Source organism: Nerophis lumbriciformis, linkage group LG09 (assembly GCF_033978685.3).
Source record: "Nerophis lumbriciformis linkage group LG09, RoL_Nlum_v2.1, whole genome shotgun sequence".
NCBI classification, from domain to species: domain Eukaryota; kingdom Metazoa; phylum Chordata; class Actinopteri; order Syngnathiformes; family Syngnathidae; genus Nerophis; species Nerophis lumbriciformis.
In genome coordinates this window covers 3895108-3921881 of record NC_084556.2, presented here as the reverse complement: position 1 = coordinate 3921881, position 26774 = coordinate 3895108, and the positions used below count along the sequence as shown (strand labels likewise).

Below are 26774 nucleotides of genomic sequence, written 5' to 3'. Positions count from 1 at the left end.
TATAATCAGTACTGTTGAGGGTACCAAGCCAGTGAAATGTTTTGTAGAGTTAGGGGGTTTACAGTTCCTAGAATTACATGGTGGATTGTATCGAATGCCTTGTGGCCCATGAGCCTCATGGTGCTCATGTCGTTGTGCTTTGTAAAACCCTTTGAAGCACTTGTGATTTAAGGCTATATAAACTGTAAGTGATTGATTGATCGATATTACACCCATCAAAGTGAAGTCTAGTACCCCATAGAGCTGATTTTTGTATTCCAAGGTAACTGGGCTAAACATGTCCCAAATGTTCCCAAAGTGTAGAACTCAAGAGTCATCAGTACTTTTGACAACACCTCTAGTGACAAGTGGGGGTACCAAGCCATTGAAATGTTTTGTAGAGTTAGGGGTTTTACAGTTCCTAGAATTGCATGGTGCAGGCATGTGATTTTTCCGTCTAAAGTCGGAATTCCGTCTTTTTTAATCTCGGAAAAAAAAATAATTATCTCCCGTTTTCCCGTTTTTTTTCCCGACCCTAAATCAAGATTCGAGACGTAGTTTATATTACGCCTTAGTTGATTGGTCGATATGTTCCTTGTGACCAATCAGGACATCTGTTATGAATGATGACGTTAGTAACGTCATCATTCATAATGGTTATTACCGCCATTTTCCATATGTAAACGATGTCGGTTCTCGAGAGAAAGGACGCTTTACGAGTAAAAGAAATTGATAAACATGTCAAAAATAAGTTTCGATGGGACTGGATGGAAAGGGAAATCACTGATACTGTTGGGAAGAAGGAAGTTGCGACTTTGTTCGGTGATTTTATTCGGAAAATCGATCGTCCCGGAAAGGTTTTGTGCACGTGGTGTCATGATAATATTGACTATGGATAACAAGGTTTCAAGGCTTTGGAAGTACATGCGAAACGCCAAAAACATATGAAACAACTTGAAGCAAGGTATGTTCTATTAATGATGTTTTCATGTCTTTAAACACTAAAATATTTTCTTCAAATGGTGCTGTCTTTGTTAATTTTAGTGATTGGTGAAAAACCAGGAGCTGGCTGGGGGCCTTCGTCCTCCAGACCCCCGGAAATGTTTTCAGTCTTTTTCATTGTGGTAAAATCACATGCCTGATGGTGGATTGAGCCGCATGTTGCTCATGTCGTTGTGGTTTGTAAAGCCATTTGAGGCACTTGTGATTTAAGGCAATATAAATTGTGATTGATTGATTGATTGATATTATAACCTTCAAAGTGAAGTCTAATACCCCATAGAGCTGATTGTTGTATTCCAAGGTAACTGGGCTAAAATGTCCCAAATGTTCCCAAGGTGTAGAACTCAAGAGTCATCAGTACTTTTGACAACACCACTAGTGACAAACCAGTAAAACTTTGTAGAACAGATTTTTGTACTCCAGGACAAAGTGTTGTGCCTTTTCCAGGACCAAAAACATCTGATCCAGAGTATATCATCAGTACTGTTGAGGGTACCAAGCCAGTGAAATGTTTTGTAGAGTTAGGGGGTTTACAGTTCCTAGAATTACATGGTGGATTGTATCGAATGCCTTGTGGCCCATGAGCCTCATGGTGCTCATGTCGTTGTGCTTTGTAAAACCCTATGAGGCACTTATGATTTAAGGCTATATAAATTGTGATTGATTGATTGATTGATATTATACCCTTCAAAGTGAAGTCTAGTACCCCATAGAGCTGATTTTTATATTCCAAGGTAACTGGGCTACAAATGTCCCAAATGTTCCCAAGGTGTCGAAATCAAGGGTCAACTGTGTATCATCAGTACTTTTGACAACACCACTAGTCCAGTAACACTTTGTAGAACAAATTTTTGTACTCCAGGACAAAGTTTTGCTCCTTTTCCAGGACCAAAAACGTCTGATCCAGAGTATATCATCAGCACTGTTGAGGGTACCAAGCCAGTGAAATGTTTTGTAGAGTTAGGGGGTTTACAGTTCCTAGAATTGCGTGGTGGATTGTATCGAATGCCTTTAGCAGCATTTTGCTCACCTTTGCCTGATAAAATATTGAATTCCTTTTCAAGAAGAAAAAAACACTAAAAAGGTGGCTAAAATTGACAATACTAATACTTTATGAATAATAATTTGTCACTTTTGGTTGCAGATGTATTTAACTTTATGGGTGGCGACACGCAGAAGTCCCTCCTGCCTGGTTCTCATCCTCATCCTGTCCTCATCCAGACTCACTGGCCGCCTCTGGCTGATACTCGCCCCCTTCCCTCCCTCCCTCCCTTTCCCTCTCCTCCATTCTCCTCCCGTTTACTCCCTCCCCCCCTCTTTCTCGTTTTGGTGGCGCTGTGCGCAAAGCTCCAGCGCCGGACTGGACTGAACTGGACGCAGTTTGACAGTCCGAACGAGCGCCGCTGCAAGGAAACGGGGGGGTTAGTGGTGGTCCACGTCACTCCAAAAAAGGGGGGAAGCGAACCAGGCATGGATGTTTAAATGCTTTGCATCGGTCACTCTCTAGTTTCTTTCCCCCCCCCCACCAAATCTCTCCCTCATGTAGATGTCGCTGCCTTTTAATGAGAGCTGCTCCATGTCTCCCATCACTTTATAACCGCCACAAGATGAGGATTTCTTCTCGCCACTGGTTTTTGTTGATATTTTGGGGCTTGTGGGGACTGTCGCTGGGTGCTTTCCCGAGCAGCGTTCAGATAGGTAAGTGCAAAGACTGTTTCAATTCAAAGAATGGACCGTGCATGGATGTGTGTGTGTGTGTGGATGTGCAGGTTTTTTTTTTTCCACTCCCCTGCACACAATATAGCAGTTTTTCCCCCCGTGTATATGTGCGTATAGTATTTCAAAACAAATCTTTATGGGGTTGTGTGGATGCAAAAAACACACCCTTGCAGGCGAGGAGAGTGTGCATCCCAGCGCACTGCAGCAAAGTGAGCCTTTTCTCCATGCAGTCTGCATGTGCGTTTAACGTGTGCGCGCGTTGCAATTAACCTTTATCATCTAAAAACCTACGGTTCACTTTGATATAGGACATCATGGAGAGAGAGGAGCAGAGTATGACCTTTAATCGCTTACGAACACCAGTTTGTTCTCAATGTTCTCGATTGAATTTGTTGAAACTGACTTTTGGGGATGTTTTATTTTTATTTTTTTATCTGCCACACTCCCCGCCACAAGCTGTTTTGGTGATTCATCTTGTCTCTTTACATTATGTGGTGCTCAATAGTACCCTGGGGGCAGGTCAGAGGTCAGGTTGTGTTATGGAAGCACACACAGCTGGACCGTAGGCGGCTTAAACAAGGTGGCAGTGCTGTGTTGTGCACGCTTGTTTTTTTATGTTTGTTGAAGTAAAACTAGCGACAAGTCAGTGGATGCTCTAGGAGTATTTTGCTAGGGCTGCGTTGGTCCAAATCAGACGGCAAACAGTCTAAGGGGTATGATTACTCAGCAGAAAACAAGTAACAACGAGAGTGAGGGTTTTTTTTTTTGCATTTCTTCACATAAAACGATTGAAATGCTATAATGTGCATGCAAAGCCACTAGTTGGCGACCTCACTTCGTAGAGTAACTTTACATGCATGGACATTGCTATTTAACTGTCTTTTGAATAGGTTTTGTCCGCATAAACTGTGTATGGGTTTTGACTGTGAGGTATTGAAGTAATGTGACATAGCATTGCCATTGCTAGCTGTGCCATGACATTCTGTGTGTCAATCCCTGAGTGGAACTGCAGTTGTGTAGCCTTAGGGCGGGGGTCGGCAACCTAGTGGCTCCCTGGAACATTTTTAAAGGGGAACATTATCACAATTTCAGAAGGGTTGAAACCATTAAAAATCAGTTCCCAGTGGCTTATTTTATTTTTCGAAGTTTTTTTCAAAATTTTACCCATCACGCAATATCCCTAAAAAAAAGCTTCAAAGTGCCTGATTTTAACCATCGTTATATACACCCGTCCATTTTCCTGTGACGTCACACAGTGATGCCAACACAAACAAACATGGCGCGTAGAACAGCAAGCTATAGCGACATTAGCTCGGATTCAGACTCGGATTTCAGCGGCTTAAGCGATTCAACAGATTACGAGTGTATTGAAACGGATGGTTGTAGTGTGGAGGCAGGTAGCGAAAACGAAATTGAAGAAGAAACTGAAGCTATTGAGCCATATCGGTTTGAACCGTATGCAAGCGAAACCAACGAAAACGACACGACAGCCAGCGACACGGGAGAAAGCGAGGACGAATTCGGCGATCGCCTTCTAACCAATGATTGGTATGTTTGTTTGGCATTAAAGGAAACTAACAACTATGAACTAGGTTTACAGCATATGAAATACATTTGGCAACAACATGCACTTAGAGTGCAGACAGCCCAATTTTCATCAATTAATATATTCTGTAGACATACCCTCATCCGCTCTCTTTTCCTGAAAGCTGATCTGTCCAGTTTTGGAGTTGATGTCAGCAGGCCAGGGAAGCTAGGGTCGATATTCTTCTCTTGATCAGCTTCGGTGGCATAAGGGACGGTGTGAGCCAAGACATCCAGGGGGTTTAGCTCGCTCGTCTGCGGGAACAAACTGCCGCCATTGCTTGCCGTGCTACCGAGGTCCTTTGTCCCTGAATTGCTCACACACTCCGGCAGATTCAATGGGGGGTCTGGCGGCAGATTTCTTTGACTTTATCGTTGGAAATGCATCTGCTTTGAGTGTCGCAGGATATCCACACATTCTTGCCATCTCTGTCGTAGCAAAGCTTTCGTCGGTAAAGTGTGCGGAACAAACGTCCAATTTCTTGCCACTTTCGCATCTTTGGGCCACTGGTGCAACTTGAATCCGTCCCTGTTCGTGTTGTTACACCCTCCGACAACACACCGACGAGGCATGATGTCTCCAAGGTACGGAAAACAGTCGAAAAAAACGGAAAATAACAGAGCTGATTTGACTCGGTGTTTGAGAAAATGGCGGATTGCTTCCCGATGTGACGTCACGTTGTGACGTCATCGCTCCGAGAGCGAATAATAGAAAGGCGTTTAATTCGCCAAAATTCACCCATTTAGAGTTTGGAAATCAGTTTAAAAAATATATGGTCTTTTTTCTGCAACATCAAGGTATATATTGACGCTTACATAGGTCTGGTGATAATGTTCCCCTTTAAAAAACGATTGAAAATGGAAAAAGATGGGGGAAAAATACTCTTTTAGTTTTAGTATGGTTTTTGTTGGAAGACAAACACGACACAAACCTTCCCAATTGTTAGAAACCCCACTGTTTAATATGTTTGCGTGTACGCTTCACTGATGAGAGTATTTGGTGAACATCGTTTTGTCCTACTAATTTCGATAGTTCTTGAACTCACCATAGTGTGGACTGTGTGACGCAGCAGTTTATTTACATGTAAAATCTCCCACTCCTTCTTTGTCTCATTTTGTCCACCAATCATTTTATACTGTGCGAGAATGCACAAAGGTGCGCTTTGTTGATGTTATTGACTTGTTGGAGTGCTAATCAGGCATAATTGGTCAGTGCATGACTGCAAGCTAATCAATGCTATTTAGGTTAGCTGTATGTGCACCAGGGAGGTGTTTAGGGCACGTCCGACCGGTAGGAGGCCGCGGGGAAGACCCAGGACACGTTGGGAAGACTATGTCTCCCGGCTGGCCTGGGAACGCCTCGGGGTCCCACAGGAAGAGCTGGACGAAGTGGCTGGGGAGAGGGAAGTCTGGGCTTCCCTGCTTAGGCTGCTGCCCCCGCGACCCGACCTCGGATAAGCGGAAGAAGATGGATGGATGGATGGATGTATGTGCATATTGCATCATTATGCCGCATTTTTAGGTATAATTGAGCTCATTTAATATCGTTTACTTTTAACCTCTTTATATTTGCATGTCTCATGACACATTATCTGTATGTAATATTGGGCGCATTTCAAATAGTTGTTTGTGTGCCATGTTGTTCCAGACCACAGCAAACATTACCTAGCTTGCCAAAGATTTTAATGAATCTATTGAAAGCTGTTTCCTTAACTTGGACACACACATATATACCTTTGGCCATTAAAAGTCAGTAATTTCCAGGAGTTATCTCACCTTCTGAGTAGCCTATGATTTACTAATGGTTTCTAATGTTCTAAAAATGTGTAGAATATATATTTCGCATTTCTGTCAACAAAGATTTGCTTCAGTCTGCGACACAAAGTCATTTTGATAGTAGGCTGTTATAGCTAATATAGACACTTACATCATGTGTTTCCATCACACTTATATACGGCTTTTTATTTTTTGCGGATCCAGACAGATTTTTTTTTGTATTTTTGGTCCAATATGGCTCTTTCAACGTTTTGGGTTGCCGACCCCTGCCTTAGGGGTATGATTACTCAGCAAAAAACAACTAAAAACAAGTGTTGTTTTTTTTTTTGCATTTATTTACATAAAACGACTGCAAATACTATAATGCAAATGCCAGGCCACTAGTTTGCGACATAACTTCGTTGTGTAACTTTACACACATTTGCACTAATCCCAAACGGTCTTTTGAATAGCTTTTTTTCTGCACCTTTGTAATGATTTACACTGTGAGTTATGATAGTCATGTGACATAGTAGCATTGATAATTTTAGCTCTGCTAGGGCATCTCCTGGGTGTCGAACCCCGAGTTGAACTGCAGGTTTGGAACTAATGAATTTAGGGTGTGTTTTAGGGTTGCACAAAAAAATCGATACATATCTGAAATGCAATTTTTAGCGATTCCAATTCGAAATCGATCCATAAATAAAAAGTTGTTCCTTTTTTTTGTCTTTTAAATTAGAATCAATCTTTAAAAAATGTTTTAGGCCATCTATATGCAACAGGAGCATTTCTAACCTGTAACCTGTTTTGAAAATGTTTTATTATCGTTTTGAAAATGTTTTATTATCATTTTTAAACCAAATTATACATTTCAAGACTCTGTTTAAGTTGAGAATTCACACCCCTGGTGTGTTCGCAGGACAATAACCAAGCGAAAATGTGATGTTTTCTTTAAAAATCCAACAATTGAAAAAGTTCAAAATTCAATATTACCATGTGCGGGAAAATGTCTGCGATACTTCACAATTTGGATGATTCAGCTTTAAAAAAACCCCATAATAACACAAAAATGAGCGTTTTAGAATATTACACAGTGCGTTCAAAAATCTGTTTAGTACGACTTTCAATCAATCAATCAATGTTTATTTATATAGCCCTAAATCACAAGTGTCTCAAAGGGCTGCACAAGCCACAACGACATCCTCGGTACAAAGCCCACATAAGGGCAAGGAAAAACTCACCCCAGTGGGACGTCGATGTGAATGACTATGAGAAACCTTGGAGAGGACCGCATATGTGGGTAACCCCCCCCCCCCCCCCCCCCCCCCCGCCCCCCCCTCTAGGGGAGACCGAATGCAATGGATGTCGAGTGGGTCTGACATAATATTTTGAGAGTCCAGTCCATAGTGGATCCAACATAATAGTAAGAGTGCAGTCAATAGTGGGGCCAGCAGGAAACCATCCCGAGCGGAGACGGGTCATTAGCGCAGAGATGTTCCCAACCGATGCACAGGCGAGCTGTCCACCCCGGGTCCCGACTCTGGACAGCCAGCACTTCATCCATGGCCACCGGACCTGTGTCTCCCCCTCCACAAGGGATAGGGGGGAGCAGAGGAGAAAGGAAAAGAAACGGCAGATCAACTGGTCTAAAAAAGGGGGGCTATTTAAAGGCTAGAGTATACAAATGAGTTTTAAGATGGGACTTAAATGCTTCTACTGAGGTTGCATCTCTAACTGTTACCGGGAGGGCATTCCATAGTACTGGAGCCCGAATAGAAAACGCTCTATAGCCTTTGGTAAGCTACGAAGCCGCATCGCTTGATGGAACGCGGATTAATACGGCTACCGTAGTCAGACGTACTGTGCTTCAACATGAATTGAGAATCGTGTTGAATCAAGAATCAATTCTGAATCAGATCGAATTGTTAGATGCCTTAAGATTCACACCTCTAGAGTGTTCGCAGGACAATAACCAAGCGAAAATGTGATGTTTTCTTTAAAAATCCAACAATTGAAATAGCATATCAGGCCAATGGTGGGCGACATCACTTTGTATAAAATAAACGTGCGCCAATCCGAAAACCGTCTGTTGAATACACTTGGTTTCGTTACAGTAGTATAAATATACATTTTGACAATAGAAGCGTTATTGGCACACGTCATAGTTGTTCCTTTTGTGACTTAAAACTGCATATTTTTCCAAGTCTTTGTTTGCAACTGACAACACAGTATTATCCATAAATCCAATTTGACTCCTGACAATAGTATGCTGTTTGTTGGCATGTATGTGGGTTTGTGTGTAGCGTATTTACAGTAAGCCATGCCACATGGCAGCTTTGTCGTAAATGTAGTTTGCCGAAAAAGCGTTGTTAGCGCTAGTCCTTGCAGTGTGTCTTTGTTTTGAACATGCTACTTGACATGCAAGCACAGGTTTTGAGGGTTTTCTCAGTTTAAGCCGAAACAACAGTGTTGTTCACGTTCACAATTCACTTTGAAACCCTTTTAAATGTTTGCATAAAACAAAACAATACCATTTTTGTATCTGTATTTAGAACTAACGAATTAATACTACAATGTACGGAAATAAACTTCACAATTTGGTTCATTCAGCTGAAATTTAAAAAAAAACCTAATAAAACAAACATTAACGTTTTTGTTACTGCCATGAAAAGCTGATTCATCAAATGAATACAAATGTGAGTATATAACTCACAATTTAATTTGATTCTAAGTCATGAGGTGATCATTCGATTCAGAATTGATTCTCGATTCAAACCGATTCCCAAGTCAAACCGATTTTTGCAATGTGTTGTTTGGTATATGAATTATGAAAAAACTTTTTCAATAAAGTTCCTGTTGGCTGCTGTCATATTGCATATACGTGTTAGGGATGGTCAAAAAACTTATTTAAAAAAATCCATCACTGCAACCATTTTGGGCATGTCCCTCTCGGCGTCGTAAATTAATTCTTAAAAAACTTTAATCGATTCCGAATTGTAATAAAGACATACTTGCCAACCCTCCCGAATTTTCCGGGAGACTCCCGAAATTCAGCGCCTCACCCGAAAACCTCCCGGGACAAATATTCTCCCGAAAATCTCCCGATTTTCAGCCATGCGGACCTGAGTGAGGACAACAGGGTGACAAGAACTAAATTATCCAGACTAGAGATAAATTGTATTATTATGTTTATCTTACCTAAAAATAAATATATTTATTAATTAAAAAAAACAAAAAAAACATTTTTACTATATTTTGCTAAAAACATCAAAATTAATTGTATTTTTATTTTTATTTTTTCCTGACTCCTTATTACATCCAGCCATAGAATTATACATTAAAATAAACATATTTGAAATAATTAATTTTAAATTATCATAATAATTCATTTAAAATGACCATATTTAATTATTAAAATAATTGCTTGTTTATCAACAACTTTAGCATTTTATTCATTACATTTTGAAGCTCTCAGAAGCCAAGTTATGTTATATTCCTTAATATTTATTTATGCAAGTTGTCATGTCTGTGTGATCATGTTTTGTTTTAGTAATGTTCGGTTTAAATTTTGGACTTTTTGTGCACTTTTGTTTTGTTTTGTCACCATAGCAACCATTAGTTTCACCTGTCACGTCACGCACCTGTTCCACGTTTGGACTCATTGTGCACTCTTGTCACCATAGCAACCATTAGTTTTCACCTGTCACGTCACGCACCTGTTTCACGTTTTGAGTCACGCACCTGCTTTCACTAATCATGTCCATAGTATTTAAGTTCATTCATTTTCTGTTGTTCGTTCTGACGACATCACCACATTTATGCTCCTGCACACTCTCCACACCCTGATGACCCTTGCTACTCTTTTTTTCATGCCGGTTCCATGCCAAGTAAGTTTTTGTTTGTTAAGCCACAGTTAGTGTTTTGTTTAATTGTTCATAGTTTCTGCCAATGTGCAAGATTTGTGTTTAAAGTCTAGTTTTATTCTCCGCCACTGTGCGCGCCTTTTGTTTATTCCTTTTTTGATAGTTTAAAATAAATCATGTACCCACCTTCAAGCCTTGACCAGTCCAGTTCATTTGCACCACGGGAGAACAAACCAAGCCAAAGTCCAAGTCATGACACAAGTTTGAAGTATCAATTATCCAAACACAGTTTTGTTTGCATATTTTCAGGATGTAGATATATATATATATATATATATATATATATATATATATATATATATACATACACATATATATATATATATATATATATATATGTGTATGAAATACTTGACTTGGTGAATTCTAGCTGTCAATATACTCCTCCCCTCTTAACCACGCCCCACGCCACCCCGACCACGCCCCCCACCCCCCACCTCCCGAAATCGGAGGTCTCAAGGTTGGCAAGTATGAATAAAGAAGACGGGAATTCGGATGTGAATTTATTTTTTTATGGCACCCCTACAAATTACGGTCATTCATTTGACAAATTTTACAGTATCGATATCATGATATCAATATTTGGACACATTTAGCAATGGCTAACATGCTTTTGCAAATATATTGTGTATGAGGCTTTGCTGTGTATTAGGGTAAACGAGTATTCTATTGATTAGTGTGTTCGATTAATTGAGTAATTGGATAAAACACACTTTACAGCCTTGATGCATATTTTAGGAAAACATTTTGAAATACTGCGATGAGGTGGCGACTTGTCCAGGGTGTACCCCGCCTTCCGCCCGATTGTAGTTGAGAGAGGCTCCAGCGCCCCCCCGCGACCCCAAAGGAAATAAGCAGTAGAAAAATGGATGGATGGCATTTTTAAATAAAAAAAGATTGTTTTGCTTGCCCTAACCTTCATTCTCTTTTTCTAATTAATTCATTACATTGTATTTCAAATTGCACTTTTAACATGTGTGCATTAATAAAAAGAAAACATGTCCGCTGTTCGCAACCACACAGATCCGGGCACCCACGCACCACCGCTCTCATGTGCACTCTATCGTGGTGGCCATGCGGAAACTATGCATATTTCCCGTTCCAGGCACTCCTTGTTGTCCAGATTTAATTTGGCCCATTCATTAAGCGAATAATCGACGCTAAAGCATATCAATCAGAGCTTTTTTGTAATAAAATGATCATATTTTTTGCACTTATCCTTTAATTTAATCCTTTACCTACTCAGTGGCCTAGTGGTTAGAGTGTCCGCCCTGAGATCGGTAGGTTGTGAGTTCAAACCCGGGCCGAGTCATACCAAAGACTATAAAAATGGGACCCATGACCTCCCTGCTTGGCACTCAGCATCAAGGGTTGGAATTGGGGGGTTAAATCACCAAAAATGATTCCCGGGCGCGGCCACCGCTGCTGCTCACTGCTCCCCTCACCTCCCAGGGGGTGATCAAGGGTGATGGGTCAAATGCAGAGAATAATTTCGATACACCTAGTGTGTGTGTGAGACAATCATTGGTACTTTAACTTTAACTTTATTTTCTCAAAAATCGACAGTGCGCCTTATAACCCAGTGCGCCTAGTGTACGTATTAATTCTGGTTGTGCTTACCGACCTCAAATCTATTTACTTGCGCCATGGTGTAATGATAAGTGTGACCAGTAGATGGCAGTCATAAATAATAGCAACACCAAAACTTTGATGTTTCGTTGAGAATATACAATATTACCGTATTTTCCGCACCATAAGGCGCCCTGGGTTAAAAGCCGCGCCTTCAATGAACGGCATATTTCAAAACTTTGTCCACTTATAAGCCGCCCCGTGTTGTAAGCCGCATCTAACTGCGCTAAAGGAATGTCAAAAAAACAGTCAGATAGGTCAGTCAAACTTTAATAATATATTAAAAACCAGCGTTCTAACAACTCTGTTCACTCCCAAAATGTACGCAAATGTGCAATCACAAACATACGTATATCAACATGGACAGAGCTGCGTGAAAAAAGCCACCCGGCCTCTTCGCGTAAACTTAAACTTACCTTAACCACTCGCTCATCTTTTCTTCATCCATCCCTTCGAGTTAGCTTTTATGATGACGCCGGCTGGAAAGGTCTCTTTTGGCAAGGTCTTCCTTTTGAATATCACCATGGGTGGAAGTTTCTGGCCATTAGCATGGCAAGCTAGAACCACAGTGAAGGATGACTTCTCATTCCCTGTGGTGCGAATATTCACCGTACGTGCTCCCGTTGTATCCACAGTGCGGTTCACAGGAATATCAGTTGCTGTGAAATAGTAATCCGTGTGCGGATGGAGAGATTGCGTCTTTTCATGAACCGGATCCTTGTCGCTTAGTAGGAGCCATTTTGTGGTCTTTACAGATGTAAACACACAAAGGAAATGAAACGTACGGTGATATCCGCGCGCTTTTTCTTCTTCTACGCGGGCGGGTGGTTGCTTACAGTAGAAGAAGAAGCGCTTCCTGTTCTATGGGGGCGGGTGCTTACCTTGGCGGTTGCTTGCGTAGAAGAAGCGCTTCCTGTTCTACCGGGAAAAAAGATGGCGGCTGTTTACCGAAGTTGCGAGACCGAAACTTTATGAAAATGAATCTTAATATTTATCCATGTATAAAGCGCACCGGGTTATAAGGCGCACTGTCAGCTTTTGAGAAAATTTGTGGTTTTTAGGTGCGCCTTATAGTGCGGAAAATACGGTACACACTGCGCTCGAAAATCTGTTTAGTACGACTTTGGTAAGCTACGAAGCCGCATCGCTCGATGGAATGCGGATTAATACGGCTACCGTAGTCAGACGTATTGTGCTTCAACATACAGGTATTATTATGGTGTGTTTATAAGGACCCCAAAACGGCACCTCTTATGAGACATATCTGACGTTTTGTTTCGACTTATTATGCGAAACTAACATTTTTGGGTACCTGCTGATGTGTATTTGGTATCTGTGTCCTGGGCATGACGTTCAAGTGCATCTGGCAGTGGAGGCTCCTCTATGGGGTCTTGGGGCACTAGGAGGTTAACCCCTTTACTACTGTTACCTCAGGTGGCCCTTGGCAAAGGCCTAGTACCTGACTTCCCCCTAGCCAGGGATACGGTGAAGACCTCAACGGCGTAGCAGCCGGAAGACGGTAGATTTAAGAACTAGCACAACGACTGCGATGGCGGAAGAAGGCTGCAGCAGAAAAGGGTCCCCAGTCGTCTTGGACTCCATGCCACTGGATCCTGACCCGATTCTGTCAAGGACCGTGTGGTGACTGTCTGTGCACCAGTCTCCCCACGTAAAACAAAGTCACGCACAGGCATCCTCCATAAAGGGATACACCCCTACCAGGCGGATCGTCATACTCGTTCGAGTGACCGCCGATGATGATGATTTGGGATCTGCATAAGTCACAAAAATGTGCGCACATCCACCATTGTTGTCCACGCCGTAGTCAGTAAGCTTTTTGTTTTAGGGCATCCATCCTCCGTTGTTGCCATTTCTAATATAAAGAAGCGTACAATTCAGACGCGCTATGGAAGCGCTAAAAACTACCAATACAACAAAGATGAAGGGGAGAAGCTGTCGAAGTGGAGCCACGTTAATAGGACCGCTCAAGAGATGGTCGAAAGGGGCTTTAAGATGGTCTGTAAAACATCATCTATGCAACATTTTGACCAAAGAACCACCATTACATGTTATGTAGACCACAAGAAAGTGTTTAAATGTAGAAATAAAATACTAATATGACATTTTTGGTCCGAAAAAATATGGTAATCAACTAATGGGTGCAGCTTTACTCTGTATTGTTATGTGGTTTTTGAAGACCAGGACATAGTTGTAGTTGTCCCAGCATGCATTGCACAGTATAGTGCAGGGGTCGGCAACCCGTGGCTCCGGAACCGCATGCGGATCTTTGATCACTCTGATGCGGCTCAGCTGCATACATGCCGACCCCCCCGATTTTCCCGGGAGACTTCCGGATTTCAGTGCCTCTCGCAGAAAACTCCCGGGATTAATATTCTCCGATTTTCACCCTTACTATAATACCAAGGGCATGCCATGATGGTACAGCATTTAGCGCCCTTTACAATCTGTATAAACAGCGTGCCAGCCTAGCCTCTTGTTATATGCATCTTTTATTTGTTTTTAAATGTCTAAACAACCTCGCGCCAACCTATCTCTCCGACCTCCTTCAGCCTTACTGCCCCACCCGATCCTTAAGATCAGCCGATCAGCTGCTGTTGACGGTCCCTGACACAAGGCTGAAGCTTAGAGGTGACAGAGCTTTCGCCGTTGCTGCTCCCAAGCTCTGGAACGACCTACCCCTGAGTGTTAGACAAGCCTCCTCTTTTCCTGTTTTTAAATCTCTCTTAAAAACATACTTTTATTCCATGGCTTTTAACACTGAGTGATATCCATCCTGCAATGGCGCCCCATAATACACCTGCTGTGATCCTGTTTTTATGTTTTTATGTTTTTATTAATTCTATTTTAATTATTTATTTTTTTATCGTATTCTGTTTGTGTTGTGTTGTGTTTGCTCGGTACCCGTTTTATCTTTTAACCTGTTCATTGTACAGCACTTTGGCTACCCCTGTGGTAAATTTTAAATGTGCTCTATAAATAAAGTTGATTTGATTTGATCTTCTGCTTGCACACGGAAATGACAGCAAGGCATACTTGTTCAACAGCCACACAGGTTACACTGACGGTGGCCATATAAAACAACTTTAACACTCTTACTAATAATGCGCCACACTTTGTCATTCTTGTTTGGTTTTGGTTCAAACACATTTCGGGAGAACATCTGCACTTTAACACAACATAAACACAACAGAACAAATACCCAGAATCCCATGCAGCCCTGACTCTTCCGGGCTACATTATACACCCCCGCGACCACCAAACCCGCCTCCACCCCAACCCGTGGCGCAGTGGAAGAGTGGCCGTGCGCGACCCGAGGGTCCCTGGTTCAATCCCCACATAGTACCAACCTCGTCATGTCCGTTGTGTCCTGAGCAAGACACTTCACCCTTGCTCCTGATGGGTGCTGGTTAGCGCCTTGCATGGCAGCTCCCTCCATCAGTGTGTGAATGTGTGTGTGAATGGGTAAATGTGGAAGTAGTGTCAAAGCGCTTTGAGTACCTTGAAGGTAGAAAAGCGCTATACAAGTACAACCCATTTATCATTTATTTATTTATTTAACCCTGCTCCCTCACACATCAAATCCCCCCCCCTCTGTGCGTCGGTTGAGGTGGGCGGGGTTTGGTAGCGGGGGTGTAGCCCGGAAGAGTTAGGGCTGCATGGGATTCTGGGTATTTGTTCTGTTGTGTTTATGTTGTGTTAAGGTGCAGATGTTCTCCCGAAATGTGTTTGTCATTCTTGTTTGGTGTGGGTTCACAGTGTGGCGCATTATTAGTAAGAGTGTTAAAGTTTTTTTATACCGCCACCGTCAGTGTAACCTGTGTGGTTGTTGACCAAGTATGCCTTGCTGTCACTTAATTGATCAAGTAAAAGCCCCATGCAATGGGAGTCTATCGGCCGGCATGCTGGTTGTAGTGGGCGCTAAATGCTGTGCCATCATGGCACATTCGAGAGAGCAGTTGCCCTGAAATTAGTAGTAAGTCGGAAAAATCGGGAGGGTTGACAAGTATGACGCTGTTAAGCGCCATTCATATAAAACCCGCGGGCCGCACTAACATTCAATTTTCATATTGTCTGAGATCCTTGGTTTATACAAAGCACAAAGCAAAAAAAAAAACTTTGTATGCAGTGTTATTTCATTTTAAATTTCAAAAGATTTTTGTGGCTCCCATTGTTTTCTTTAATTTGTGAAACCGGTCAAAATGGCTCTTTGACTGGTAAAGGTTGCCCGACCCCTGGTCTAGTGGAAGTATACGATATCCTTTGATTTAACATGGAGGGGGAAAAAAAGATCAGATATGGATTCGATGATTAAAACCCCGCCTTTAAAGTTGGCGGTATTTTAACGATCGCCCCCCCAGGAAATATGTTGTCAGTGTTTTTTGTAAAATATCCTCCTGAATTCCCATGAAAACAAGCTCCCACTTGAAATATGGGACACGCGCAGTTTTGCGCATTAAGTAAAATGTCAATGAGCTGAATGTCATTCCTCCTTGAAGAGCCTCAACTTGATTATTATGCATAACCTGACACATCTGTACAGCGCACAACCACAGAGCTGCCGCAGCACTTTCTTTGATCTTTCGGAGACAACCGCCGAGTTATTATCAAACGCTTGTTTGCTTGATGTGCTCCGCTATCTAAAAACATGACTTGGAGCTAAATTCCTTGAAAATGTAACAGTTTTTGTTTTTTAACACCATGTGGCATTCGTATAAGTTGACAGAAGCTCTCGCGGTGACATTCATTGTTTGTAATCAGGAATTAGCAAGCATTGGCGGGAACATTTACCGGTAAAGGAGGTCAGCCGTTAAAAAAAAAACACAACACGCTGACATTTCGCTCTAAAGGACATTTGCACGTTCCCGCTTGTATGAAATATGGCCTTAGGATATATTTCGAAATGTGAAACAAACTGAAAATATCAATCAATCATCAATCAATCTTTATTTATACAGCCCTAAATCACAAGTGTCTCAAAGGGCTGCACAAGCCACAACGACATCCTCGGTACAAAGCCCACATACGGGCAAGGAAAAACTCACCCCAGTGGGACGTCGATGTGAATGACTATGAGAAACCTTGGAGAGGACCGCATATGTGGGTAACCCCCCCCCCCCTCTAGGGGAGACCGAAAGCAATGGATGTCGAGTGGGTCTGACATAATATTGTGAGAGTCCAGTCCATAGTGGATCCAACATAATAGTAAGAGTCCAGTCCATAGTGGGGCCAGCAGGACACCATCCCGAGCGGAGACGGGTCAGCAGCGTAGAGATGTTCCCAGCCGATGCACAGGCGAGCGGTCCACCCCGGGTCCCGACTCTGGACAGCCAGCACTTCATCCATGGCCACCGGACCTGTGCCACCCCCCCCTCAAGGAAAAGGGGAGCAGAGGAGAAAAGAAAAGAAACGGCAGATCAACTGGTCTAACAGGGGGGCTATTTAAAGGCTAGAGTATACAAATGAGTTTTAATCAATCAATCAATCAATCAATCAATCTTTATTTATATAGCCCTAAATCACAAGTGTCTCAAAGGGCTGCACAAGCCACAACGACATCCTCGGTACAAAGCCCACATACGGGCAAGGAAAAACTCACCCCAGTGGGACGTCGATGTGAATGACTATGAGAAACCTTGGAGAGGACCGCATATGTGGGTAACCCCCCCCCCCCTCTAGGGGAGACCGAAAGCAATGGATGTCGAGTGGGTCTGACATAATATTGTGAGAGTCCAGTCCATAGTGGATCCAACATAATAGTAAGAGTCCAGTCCATAGTGGGGCCAGCAGGACACCATCCCGAGCGGAGACGGGTCAGCAGCGTAGAGATGTTCCCAGCCGATGCACAGGCGAGCGGTCCACCCCGGGTCCCGACTCTGGACAGCCAGCACTTCATCCATGGCCACCGGACCTGTGCCACCCCCCCCGTCAAGGAAAAGGGGAGCAGAGGAGAAAAGAAAAGAAACGGCAGATCAACTGGTCTAACAGGGGGGCTATTTAAAGGCTAGAGTATACAAATGAGTTTTAAGATGGGACTTAAATGCTTCTACTGAGGTAGCATCTCTAATTGTTACCGGGAGGGCATTCCATAGTACTGGAGCCCGAATAGAAAACGCTCTACAGCCCGCAGACTTTTTTTGGGCTCTGGGAATCACTAATAAGCCGGAGTTCTTTGAACGCAGATTTCTTGCCGGGACATATGGTACAATGCAATCGACAAGATAGGACGGAGCTAGACCGTGTAGTATTTTATACGTAAGTAGTAAAACCTTAAAGTCACATCTTAAGTGCACAGGAAGCCAGTGCAGGTGAGCCAGTATAGGCGTAATATGATCAAACTTTCTTGTTCTTGTCAAAAGTCTAGCAGCCGCATTTTGTACCAACTGTAATTTTTTTATGCTAGACATAGGGAGACCCGAAAATAATACGTTACAGTAGTCGAGACGAGACGTAACGAACGCATGAATAATGATCTCAGCGTCGCTAGTGGATAAAATAGAACGAATTTTAGCGATATTACGGAGATGAAAGAAGGCCGTTTTAGTAACACTCTTAATGTGTGATTCAAAGGAGAGAGTTGGGTGGAAGATAATACCCAGATTCTTTACTGATTCGCCTTGTGTAATTGTTTGGTTGTCAAATGTTAAGGTGGTATTATTAAATAAATGTCGGTGTTTAGCAGGACCGATAATCAGCATTTCCGTTTTCTTGGCGTTGAGTTGCAAGAAGTTAGCGGACATCCATTGTTTAATTTCATTAAGACACGCCTCCAGCTGACTACAATCCGGAATATCCGAAAATATCTTTGACATTTGTTGTAATCGTGAACATCCCTAATGAGGAGCTTTTTACACGTGGACATAAGCTAAGCTAAAACCAGCAACATTCAGAATAGCAATTGAGAGGACTCACAAACATGACAGAAAACAATCCAAAAGTAGTCAAACCAAAAAGAATAATATCAGCAACAGTATCAACTATTTTGATGTCTCGACATTTGGAATTTGTGGTCGTGGACTGGATGCATTCATCTTTCCCAGTTGATGCATGGGCTCGTGACTTTGGTGATCCTGTCATATTTCCCCTCGGGTTCCGCCGGCGGCGTGACATTTATCATTCCCGGTGAATGGCCAGAGCAGGATTGGATGGATTGCTGTGACATGTGGCACAGATGTTCATGCGTCCCTCGGGATACTCCGGTGATCCCGGACGGTCTTTCCACCCAGAGACATCGTTGCCTTGGTGGAATACGGTTAATGAATGGGCTCAAACGTAAGTCTTAGATAGTATCAGTAATTAGAGTGGCGCCCATATCTGTCTACTCATGCCCCACAAAATCAGAAGGTAGTTCCCCAGAGAGTCCCTTATGGTCTAGATCAGTGTTTTTCAACCCTTTTTGAGCCAAGGCACATTTTTTGCGTTGAAAAAATCCGGAGGCACACCACCAGCGGAAATCATTAAAAATTAAACTCAGTTGACAGTAAAAAGTCATTGCCGCAATTGTTGGATATGACTTTAAACCATAACCAAGCATGCACCACTATAGCTCTTGTCTCAAAGTACACTGCAAAAACTGAAATCTAAGTAAGATGAAATATCTCAAATAAGGGTGATATTTGCTTATTTTCTGTCTGATAAGATAATTCTTCTCACTAAGCAGATTTTATGTTAGAGTGTTTTACTTGTTTTAAGTGTTTTAGTCCTAAATGATCTCAGTAAGATATTACAGCTTGTTGCTGAGATTTGATGACCTATATTGAGTAAAACATGCTTGAAACTAGAATATCAACTGTTGCAAAGCTGTGTCATCAACACTCACAAGTATACAACTACTTTTTTAAGTAATCATTTCTTATTTCAAGCATGAAAAAAAATTCATGACTTTGACACAATTGTGTCTCATAATTAAAACAGATGACAGCCAAATGGACTTTGCTGTTTTATTTTCAATGAAACAATAGAAAATATGTGCTCATATAGTAGTACAGTTGTTATTAGTGATAATAAACCTATTTTAAGGTATTTTTGGGTTCATTGAGGTTAGCTAATTTTACTTGTTTTGGAAAGTCTTGACAAGCCAAATTTTCTTGTTCTATTGGCAGATAATTTTGCTTAGTTCAAATAAAATACCCCTAATTTTTGTATTTTTTTTTTCTTGTTTTTGAACACTGACTTTTTGCAGTGTATTTGTACTGTCACCACCTGTCACATCACGCCCTGACTTATTTGGACTTGTTTGCTGTTTTCCTGTGTGCAGTGTTTTAGTTCTTGTCTTGCGCTCCTATTTTGGTGGCTTTTTCTCTTTTTAGGGTATTTTCACACTCTCTGATCGATTCGTTAAAAAAAGCTGCTTTTAGCTTCATTTATGTCAGTGCATGTCGCACACCGGTGTTATTATGTGCATGCCACAATTAGATAAATAATAATTATTCCTTTTTTTTTGTTTGTTTCCTCATAGCCCTACTGAGAGCATGATTGAAAGGGGCTGTTTGCAACATTTTCACAGAAGCCCAGAGAGCGCTAATTTTCCAATGTATTTTACACAGTATATCCTGCCACTTTATGGCTTCTAGTGACTCATACTTGCCAACCTTGAGACCTCCGATTTCGGGAGGTGGGGGGGGGGTCAGAGGGGCGTGGTTGGGGGCGTGGTTCAGAGGGGAGGAGTATATTTACAGCTAGAATTCACCAAGTCAAGTATTTCATATATACCGTATTTTTCCGAGTATAAGTCGCACCGGAGTATAAGTCGCACCTGCCGAAAATGCATAATAAAAAAGGAAAAAAACATATATAAGTCGCACTGGAGCCCGGCCAAACTATGAAAAAAACTGCGACTTATAGTCCGAAAAATACGGTGTATATATATATATATATATATATATATAAGAAATACTTGACTTTCAGTGAATTCTAGCTGTATATATATATATATATATATATATATATATATATATATATATATATATATATATATATATATATATATATATATATATATATGTGTGTGGGAAAAAAATCACAAGACTATTTCATCTCTACAGGCCTGTTTCATGAGGGGGGGTACCCTCAATCGTCAGGAGATTTTAATGGGAGCATTCGCATACCATGGTTTATATAGGGCACAGAGTGGGTGGGTACAGGCTGGCCTAGGGGCGTGGTGATTGGCTCATGTGTTACCTAGGAGGTGTTTCCGTCTATGGCGGCATGTTGTTACAATTTCGCTGCGCTTGTTGAGGGATGACAGGTCTGGACGGTAAATAATAAACAGTTTCTCTTTCAAGCATAGGTTGCATCTTTTATTACCACTATTGTAAGGTGTGCTGGATGCAAGAATTTGCCATGTTATTGAATATTCAACATTATTGTCTTTGAGGTCCCAAATGTGTTTGCTGAGTTCTGTGGTATTTCGCAGGTTTTTGTTCCTGAAAGAAGCCTTGTGATTGTTCCATCTGGTTTTGAATTCTCCCTCGGTTAATCCTACATATGTGTCGGATGTGTTAATGTCCTTGCGTATTACCTTAGATTGGTAGACAACTGATGTTTGTAAGCACCCCCCGTTGAGGGGGGCAATCAGGCTTCTTTCGACAGTTACATGCTTTGTTGGTTTTGGAGTCGCTCTGACTGGGGGTCGACGGCTCATTTGCAATTGTTTTGTTGTGGTTTGAGATGATTTGTCGTATATTGTTCATGCAGCTGTAGCTCAATTTAATGTTGTTCTTGTTGAATACTTTTCTTAGGTTGTTGTCTTTGGGAAAGTGTTTGTCAATCAGATTGAGGAATTTGTGTCCAATGTTCGTTGAGACGTTTTTGCTGTATGGGGGGTTGTACCAGATGATGCCGTTTCGTTTTCTGGTCTTTTTTGGCTGGTTTCCTGGCGTGGGTTCATAGGTGAGGGTGAAATTGTATCCGCTTTCATCAAGGGCTTTTTGGTACGGGGGGGTTGCTTGGTCAAATTCAGCTTTGCTAGATGACAGCATCGATAGCCTTTTATTGATTCTGGTAGGTATTCTTCTCGTGGTGGTGGGTGGGTGGTTGCTGTCATGGTGCACGTATTGGAGTGTTGTGTTGGGTTTCGTGAATGGTTGGTAGCTGTTATTTCTCAGGTTGAAAGTGACGTCAAGGAAGTTGACGGTTTGCTTGTTGGCTTCAATCGTGATCCGTAGGCCGTTCTCTTTGGAAATTTGGCATATGCGCTTCTTGGTATTCTCGCTGCTCCTTGGCGAGGCGCGACACACTGCCAGTCCGTCATCACGGTAAATACCAAGGTTCAGATTGAGGCTAGCGAGCTGGGAGAGGAGGAAACTCCCAACGAGTTCACACGTTTCTGCTCCGTCAAATATATATATATATATATTATATATATATATATATATATATATAAAAATAAGACAAATACTTGAATTTCAGTGTTCATTTATTTACACATATACACACACATAACACTCATCTACTCATTGTTGAGTTAAGGGTTGAATTGTCCATCCTTGTTCTATTCTCTGTCACTATTTTTCTAACCATGCTGAACACCCTCTCTGATGATGCATTCTGCTTCGTCTCCTTGTTGTGTGCGCAGTTGTGCACTGCACTCTCTAAAAGCCCTACATGTTATTGTCACATATGCATGCACAGTAGTTGGCAGTATTGTCCCGTTTAAGAGTGTCACAACATTGCTGTTTACGGCAGACAAACTGCTTTACGGTAGACGAAAATGTGACTGCTGTTGTTGTGTGTTGTTATCCTTCTGGGAGGACGTTAATGAAACTGCCTAACAATAAACCCACATAAGAAACCAAGAACTCTCCCTCGATCATTCTACAGTTATAACATGATTGGGCAGGCACGCTGTTTATATTGTGGGAAAGCGGACGTGAAAACAGGCTGTCGACACGTCACTCAGGTCCGCCTGAATTTCGGGAGATTTTCGGGAGAAAATTTGTCCCGGAATGTTTTCGGGAGAGGCGCTGAATTTCGGGAGTCTCCCGGAAAATCCGGGAGGGTTGGCAAGTATGTAGTAACTACATACGTACGTAACAGGTGCACTTACATTAGCTTTGGGTGTTTTTAGCTAATAATAGCGATTTAGGTTGTTAGCATTAATAAATAAATGAATAGTGCTTACAAAGTACAAAGAAGAATTATGAGAAACATTTTCAACTTTATTGAAAATAAGATATTCAGTATGTGTATCATGACTGACTTAATTATCTATTACAAAAACTGCTGTATTAATCATTCACGGATGTCATTGTGCTAGAAAAAGAAGTCAGTAAATGAATGTATATATTTGTAAACGCTCTGAAGTGGGAAAGGGGTAGGACTAAATAAGCTCTGCTTCTTCCTACTCCTTTTCGGACATCGTGTAAAGTGAAATGATATGAAATTGTGTGATGTATTATGCTGTAAGTGTGTTCATGTTCGAAATAACCTAAAGAAAGAAAGGAAGGAAGAAAGAAAGCATTAGTTGTAAACACCAATAATTTTATTGAGGCTTGTAGATTTTTTTTAATTACATAAACTTAGCAATTGTGAAAGATTACCGTGGCGCTAAAGATCTGGTTCTAGAGCTGCGGGTTGCCGACTCCCGGTCTAACAGTTAGGGCTTCTGTTTTAGGGTGGGTCTCTTTTGGTCAAGTAGTTGTGATCCCTGGTTTCATATGAATGAGTCATTAGTCCCGTTTGGTTTTAAGGTTGGGATTCTTGATTTAAGATAGAATAGTTTCAAGTCTGGTAAAGTCTACCAGTTAGGGTTTGTAGTTTCGGATTGGAAAAGTTGTAGTTCAGGTATGGTCTATCAGCATACTTGCCAACCTTGAGACCTCCGATTTCGGGAGGTGGTGGGGGGGGTGGGCGTAGTTGGGGCGGGGGCGTGGTTAAGAGGGGAGGAGTATATTTACAGCTAGAATTCACCAAGTCAAGTATTTCATATATATATATATATATATATATATATATATAAAAGAGAAATACTTGAATTTCAGTGTTCATTTATTTACACATATACACACACATAACACTCATCTACTCATTGTTGAGTTAAGGGTTGAATTGTCCATCCTTGTTCTATTCTCTCACTATTTTTCTAACCATGCTGAACACCCTCTCTGATGATGCATTCTGCTTCGTCTCCTTGTTGTGTGCGCAGGTGTGCACTGCACTCTCTAAAAGCCGTAGATGTTATTGTCACATATGCATGCACAGTAGTTGGCAGTATTGTCCCGTTTAAGAGTGTCACAACATTGCTGTTTACGGCAGACGAACTGCTTTACGTTAGACGAAAACGTGACTGCTGTTGTTGTGTGTTGTTGCCGTGCTGGGAGGACGTTAATGAAACTGCCTAACAATAAACCCACATAAGAAATCAAGAACTCGCCCTCGATCATTCTACAGTTATAACGTGATTGGGCAGGCACGCTGTTTATATTGTGGGAAAGCGAACGTGAAAACAGGCTGTCGACACGTCGCTCAGGTCCGCATGAATTTCGGGAGATTTTCGAGAGAAAATTTGTCCCGGGAGATTTTCGGGAGAGGCGCTGAATTTCGGGAGTCTCCCGGAAAATCCGGGAGGGTTGGCAAGTATGTCTATCAGGGCCCCCATTTTAGAATGGAATACCGGTAGTCACAGGTCAGATTCAATCTTGTTGTTGTCGTTTCTGGTTTAAGATGATTTAAGAGGTAACAGTCACAGTTTCCTTTAGGTGTGAGGGTTTGTCACGGAATAGACACACGTTTATGAGGGTCTAGCTTTAGGGTCCATGTTTGAGAATGAAGATGAAGGTTTTTTATGGTCCAGTACTAAGAGTCCCTGGTAGAATATATCGTTACAGTTCCCATTTTGCCTAGTAGTTTGTTTAGGATGGAACAATGACACGTTCTCCCTGTTAAGGTCAATGTTTGAGTGAGTCACAGGTCCCTTTTTGGTCTCCGGGTTTGGATCCCTGGTTTAAGGTAGATAGTCGTCACAACTACTATAGAGTTTAATTCAGTGGTTCTTAACCTGGGTTCGATCGAACCCTAGGGGTTCGGTGAGTCGGCCTCAGGGGTTTGGCGGAGGTCAAGACACACCCGACTCATCGTGAAAATAAAAACTTCTCCCTATCGGCGTATTATGGATACCCCCAAACAATGTTCCCTCTAATTTTCCATCTGACTTGCAGGTGTGTAATTTGTTGTGAGTTTATGCACTGTGTTGGTTTTGTTCTTTGAACAAGGTGATGTTCATGCACGGTTCATTTTGTGCACCAGTAAAAAAAACATATAACTTTGTCTTGAATTTGAAAAAAAAAACATTTTATTTTTCACTAAAGAAGGGTTCGGTGAATGCGCATATGAAACTGGTGGGGTTCGGTACCTCCAACAAGTTTAAGAACCACTGGTCTAATTATTATTTGGCCTTATCATCGTCATGGATGAAGGCTACGCAGCCACACAGATCCTGAATCAACTTCATGACTGCATTATGGAGCAGGAATTAAGTGACAAACACAATTCTATTTTTGCTGAAAAAATGGGGTTGGAACTATTCTGGGGCTCAATAGTCCCTTATGACCTCATGGTTTTGGTTCCTGTTTACTCATTTTGAGCCAAGGTTTAGAAGGGTATAATTATTGTTTTCATATGTTCTAGTGCCCAAGTGTCAAAGTCAAAGCCCGCGGGCCAGATTTTGAATTATCTAATGATTAGTATTAGAACTGGCCCGCAGGCCACGGCCGCCTGCTGCTGTTTTGCACACACCAACACTCCATCAGTGTTAGAAATTTTCAAAATGGGGTCCCAGAGACCCTATCAAGTCATAAAAATGGGGTCCCACAGTACATTTTTGGGTCCCTACTTTTTTGTAACTGTTTTGAAAACAAATGATAAATGTATGCATTATCCTGTTATACCTCACACTCTATATTGTGTTTTGGAAAAAAGTTGTCATAAACGTTAATTAATTAATTAAAAAAATATTACCAAAAAAACCCACATTTTTATGCATAGTTAATGTATTCAGTTACAAACATTCATTAACTTTCTTCTTTCCTTCTTGGATCTAAACTTTACCGCTGCCGGTATTTTTTTTCTATATTTTTATTGTAATATTTTCAGAATGTGCTTGTTCTATTTTTGGCCAAAGTAAGACAAAGAAAACAATCTGTTTTCTTTATTTTTTATTTTTAATGCCACGATTTTATTAGTCCGGCCCGCGTGTGCGCAGATTTTCCTCCATGCGGCCCCCGAGCTAAAATGAGTTTGACACCCCGGTTCTAGTGGGTTTGGACTCCTGGTGTTAACGCAGGTGGCCTCGGTTTTGACAACAAGTATGGGAATCTTGATTCACTTAATCTCTCCATCGGGGTTCAATACCTGTGTCGAATGAATTATCTATGGCCCCCGGGATGATATTTGATTAGTATTCGGACCGGCAATACAATACAATAACAAGATCTGATAGCTCAGTTACAGCTCATTTTATTCCTATTCTGTGTTATGTGTTTTATGTTGCACGATTGCACCAAGAAAAATTCCAAGTTTGTGAACCCCTTCTCAAACAATGCCAATAAAAAACTATTCTGATTCTGATTCTGGCCCACAGGCCACAGCCACCAATACTCCATCAGTGTTGGCGCTAGAAATTTTCAAAATGAGGTCCCAGTGACCCCATCAAGTCATAAAAATGGGGTCCCACAGTACATTTTTGGGTCCCTACTTTTTTGTAACTGTTTTGAAAACAAATGATAAATGTATGCATTATCCTGTTATACCTCACACTCTATATTGTGTTTTGGAAAAAAGTTGTCATAAACGTTAATTAATTAATTAAAAAAATATTACCAAAAAAACCCACATTTTTATGCATAGTTAATGTATTCAGTTATAAACATTCATTAACTTTCTTCTTTCCTTCTTGGATCTAAACTTTACCGCTGCCGGTATTTTTTTTCTATATTTTTATTGTAATATTTTCAGAATGTGCTTGTTCTATTTTTGGCCAAAGTAAGACAAAGAAAACAATCTGTTTTCTTTATTTTTTATTTTTAATGCCACGATTTTAATAGTCCGGCCCGCGTGTGCGCAGATTTTCCTCCATGCGGCCCCCGAGCTAAAATGAGTTTGACACCCCTGTTCTAGTGGGTTTGGACTCCTGGTGTTAACGCAGGTGGCCTCGGTTTTGACAACAAG

At 41.6% G+C, this 26774-nt stretch overlaps 1 protein-coding gene across 6 annotated transcripts in view; it reads left to right on the top strand.

Moving 5' to 3' along the window:
- Window positions 1–26774, top strand: part of LOC133607808 (glutamate receptor 4) — a 549530-nt gene that overhangs the window by 63074 nt on the left and 459682 nt on the right. For 5 of the 6 annotated variants that reach the window (XM_061962781.2, XM_061962780.2, XM_072913768.1 and 2 more), the window contains exon 1: window positions 2347–2679. The exons of the other annotated variant lie outside the window; for it this stretch is intronic. In XM_061962781.2, the coding sequence (XP_061818765.1) occupies window positions 2544–2679 (136 nt within the window). In that variant the 5' untranslated portion in view covers window positions 2347–2543. Of the gene's footprint in view, window positions 1–2346; window positions 2680–26774 lie in introns of those variants that run through there. 6 annotated transcript variants of the gene reach the window in all.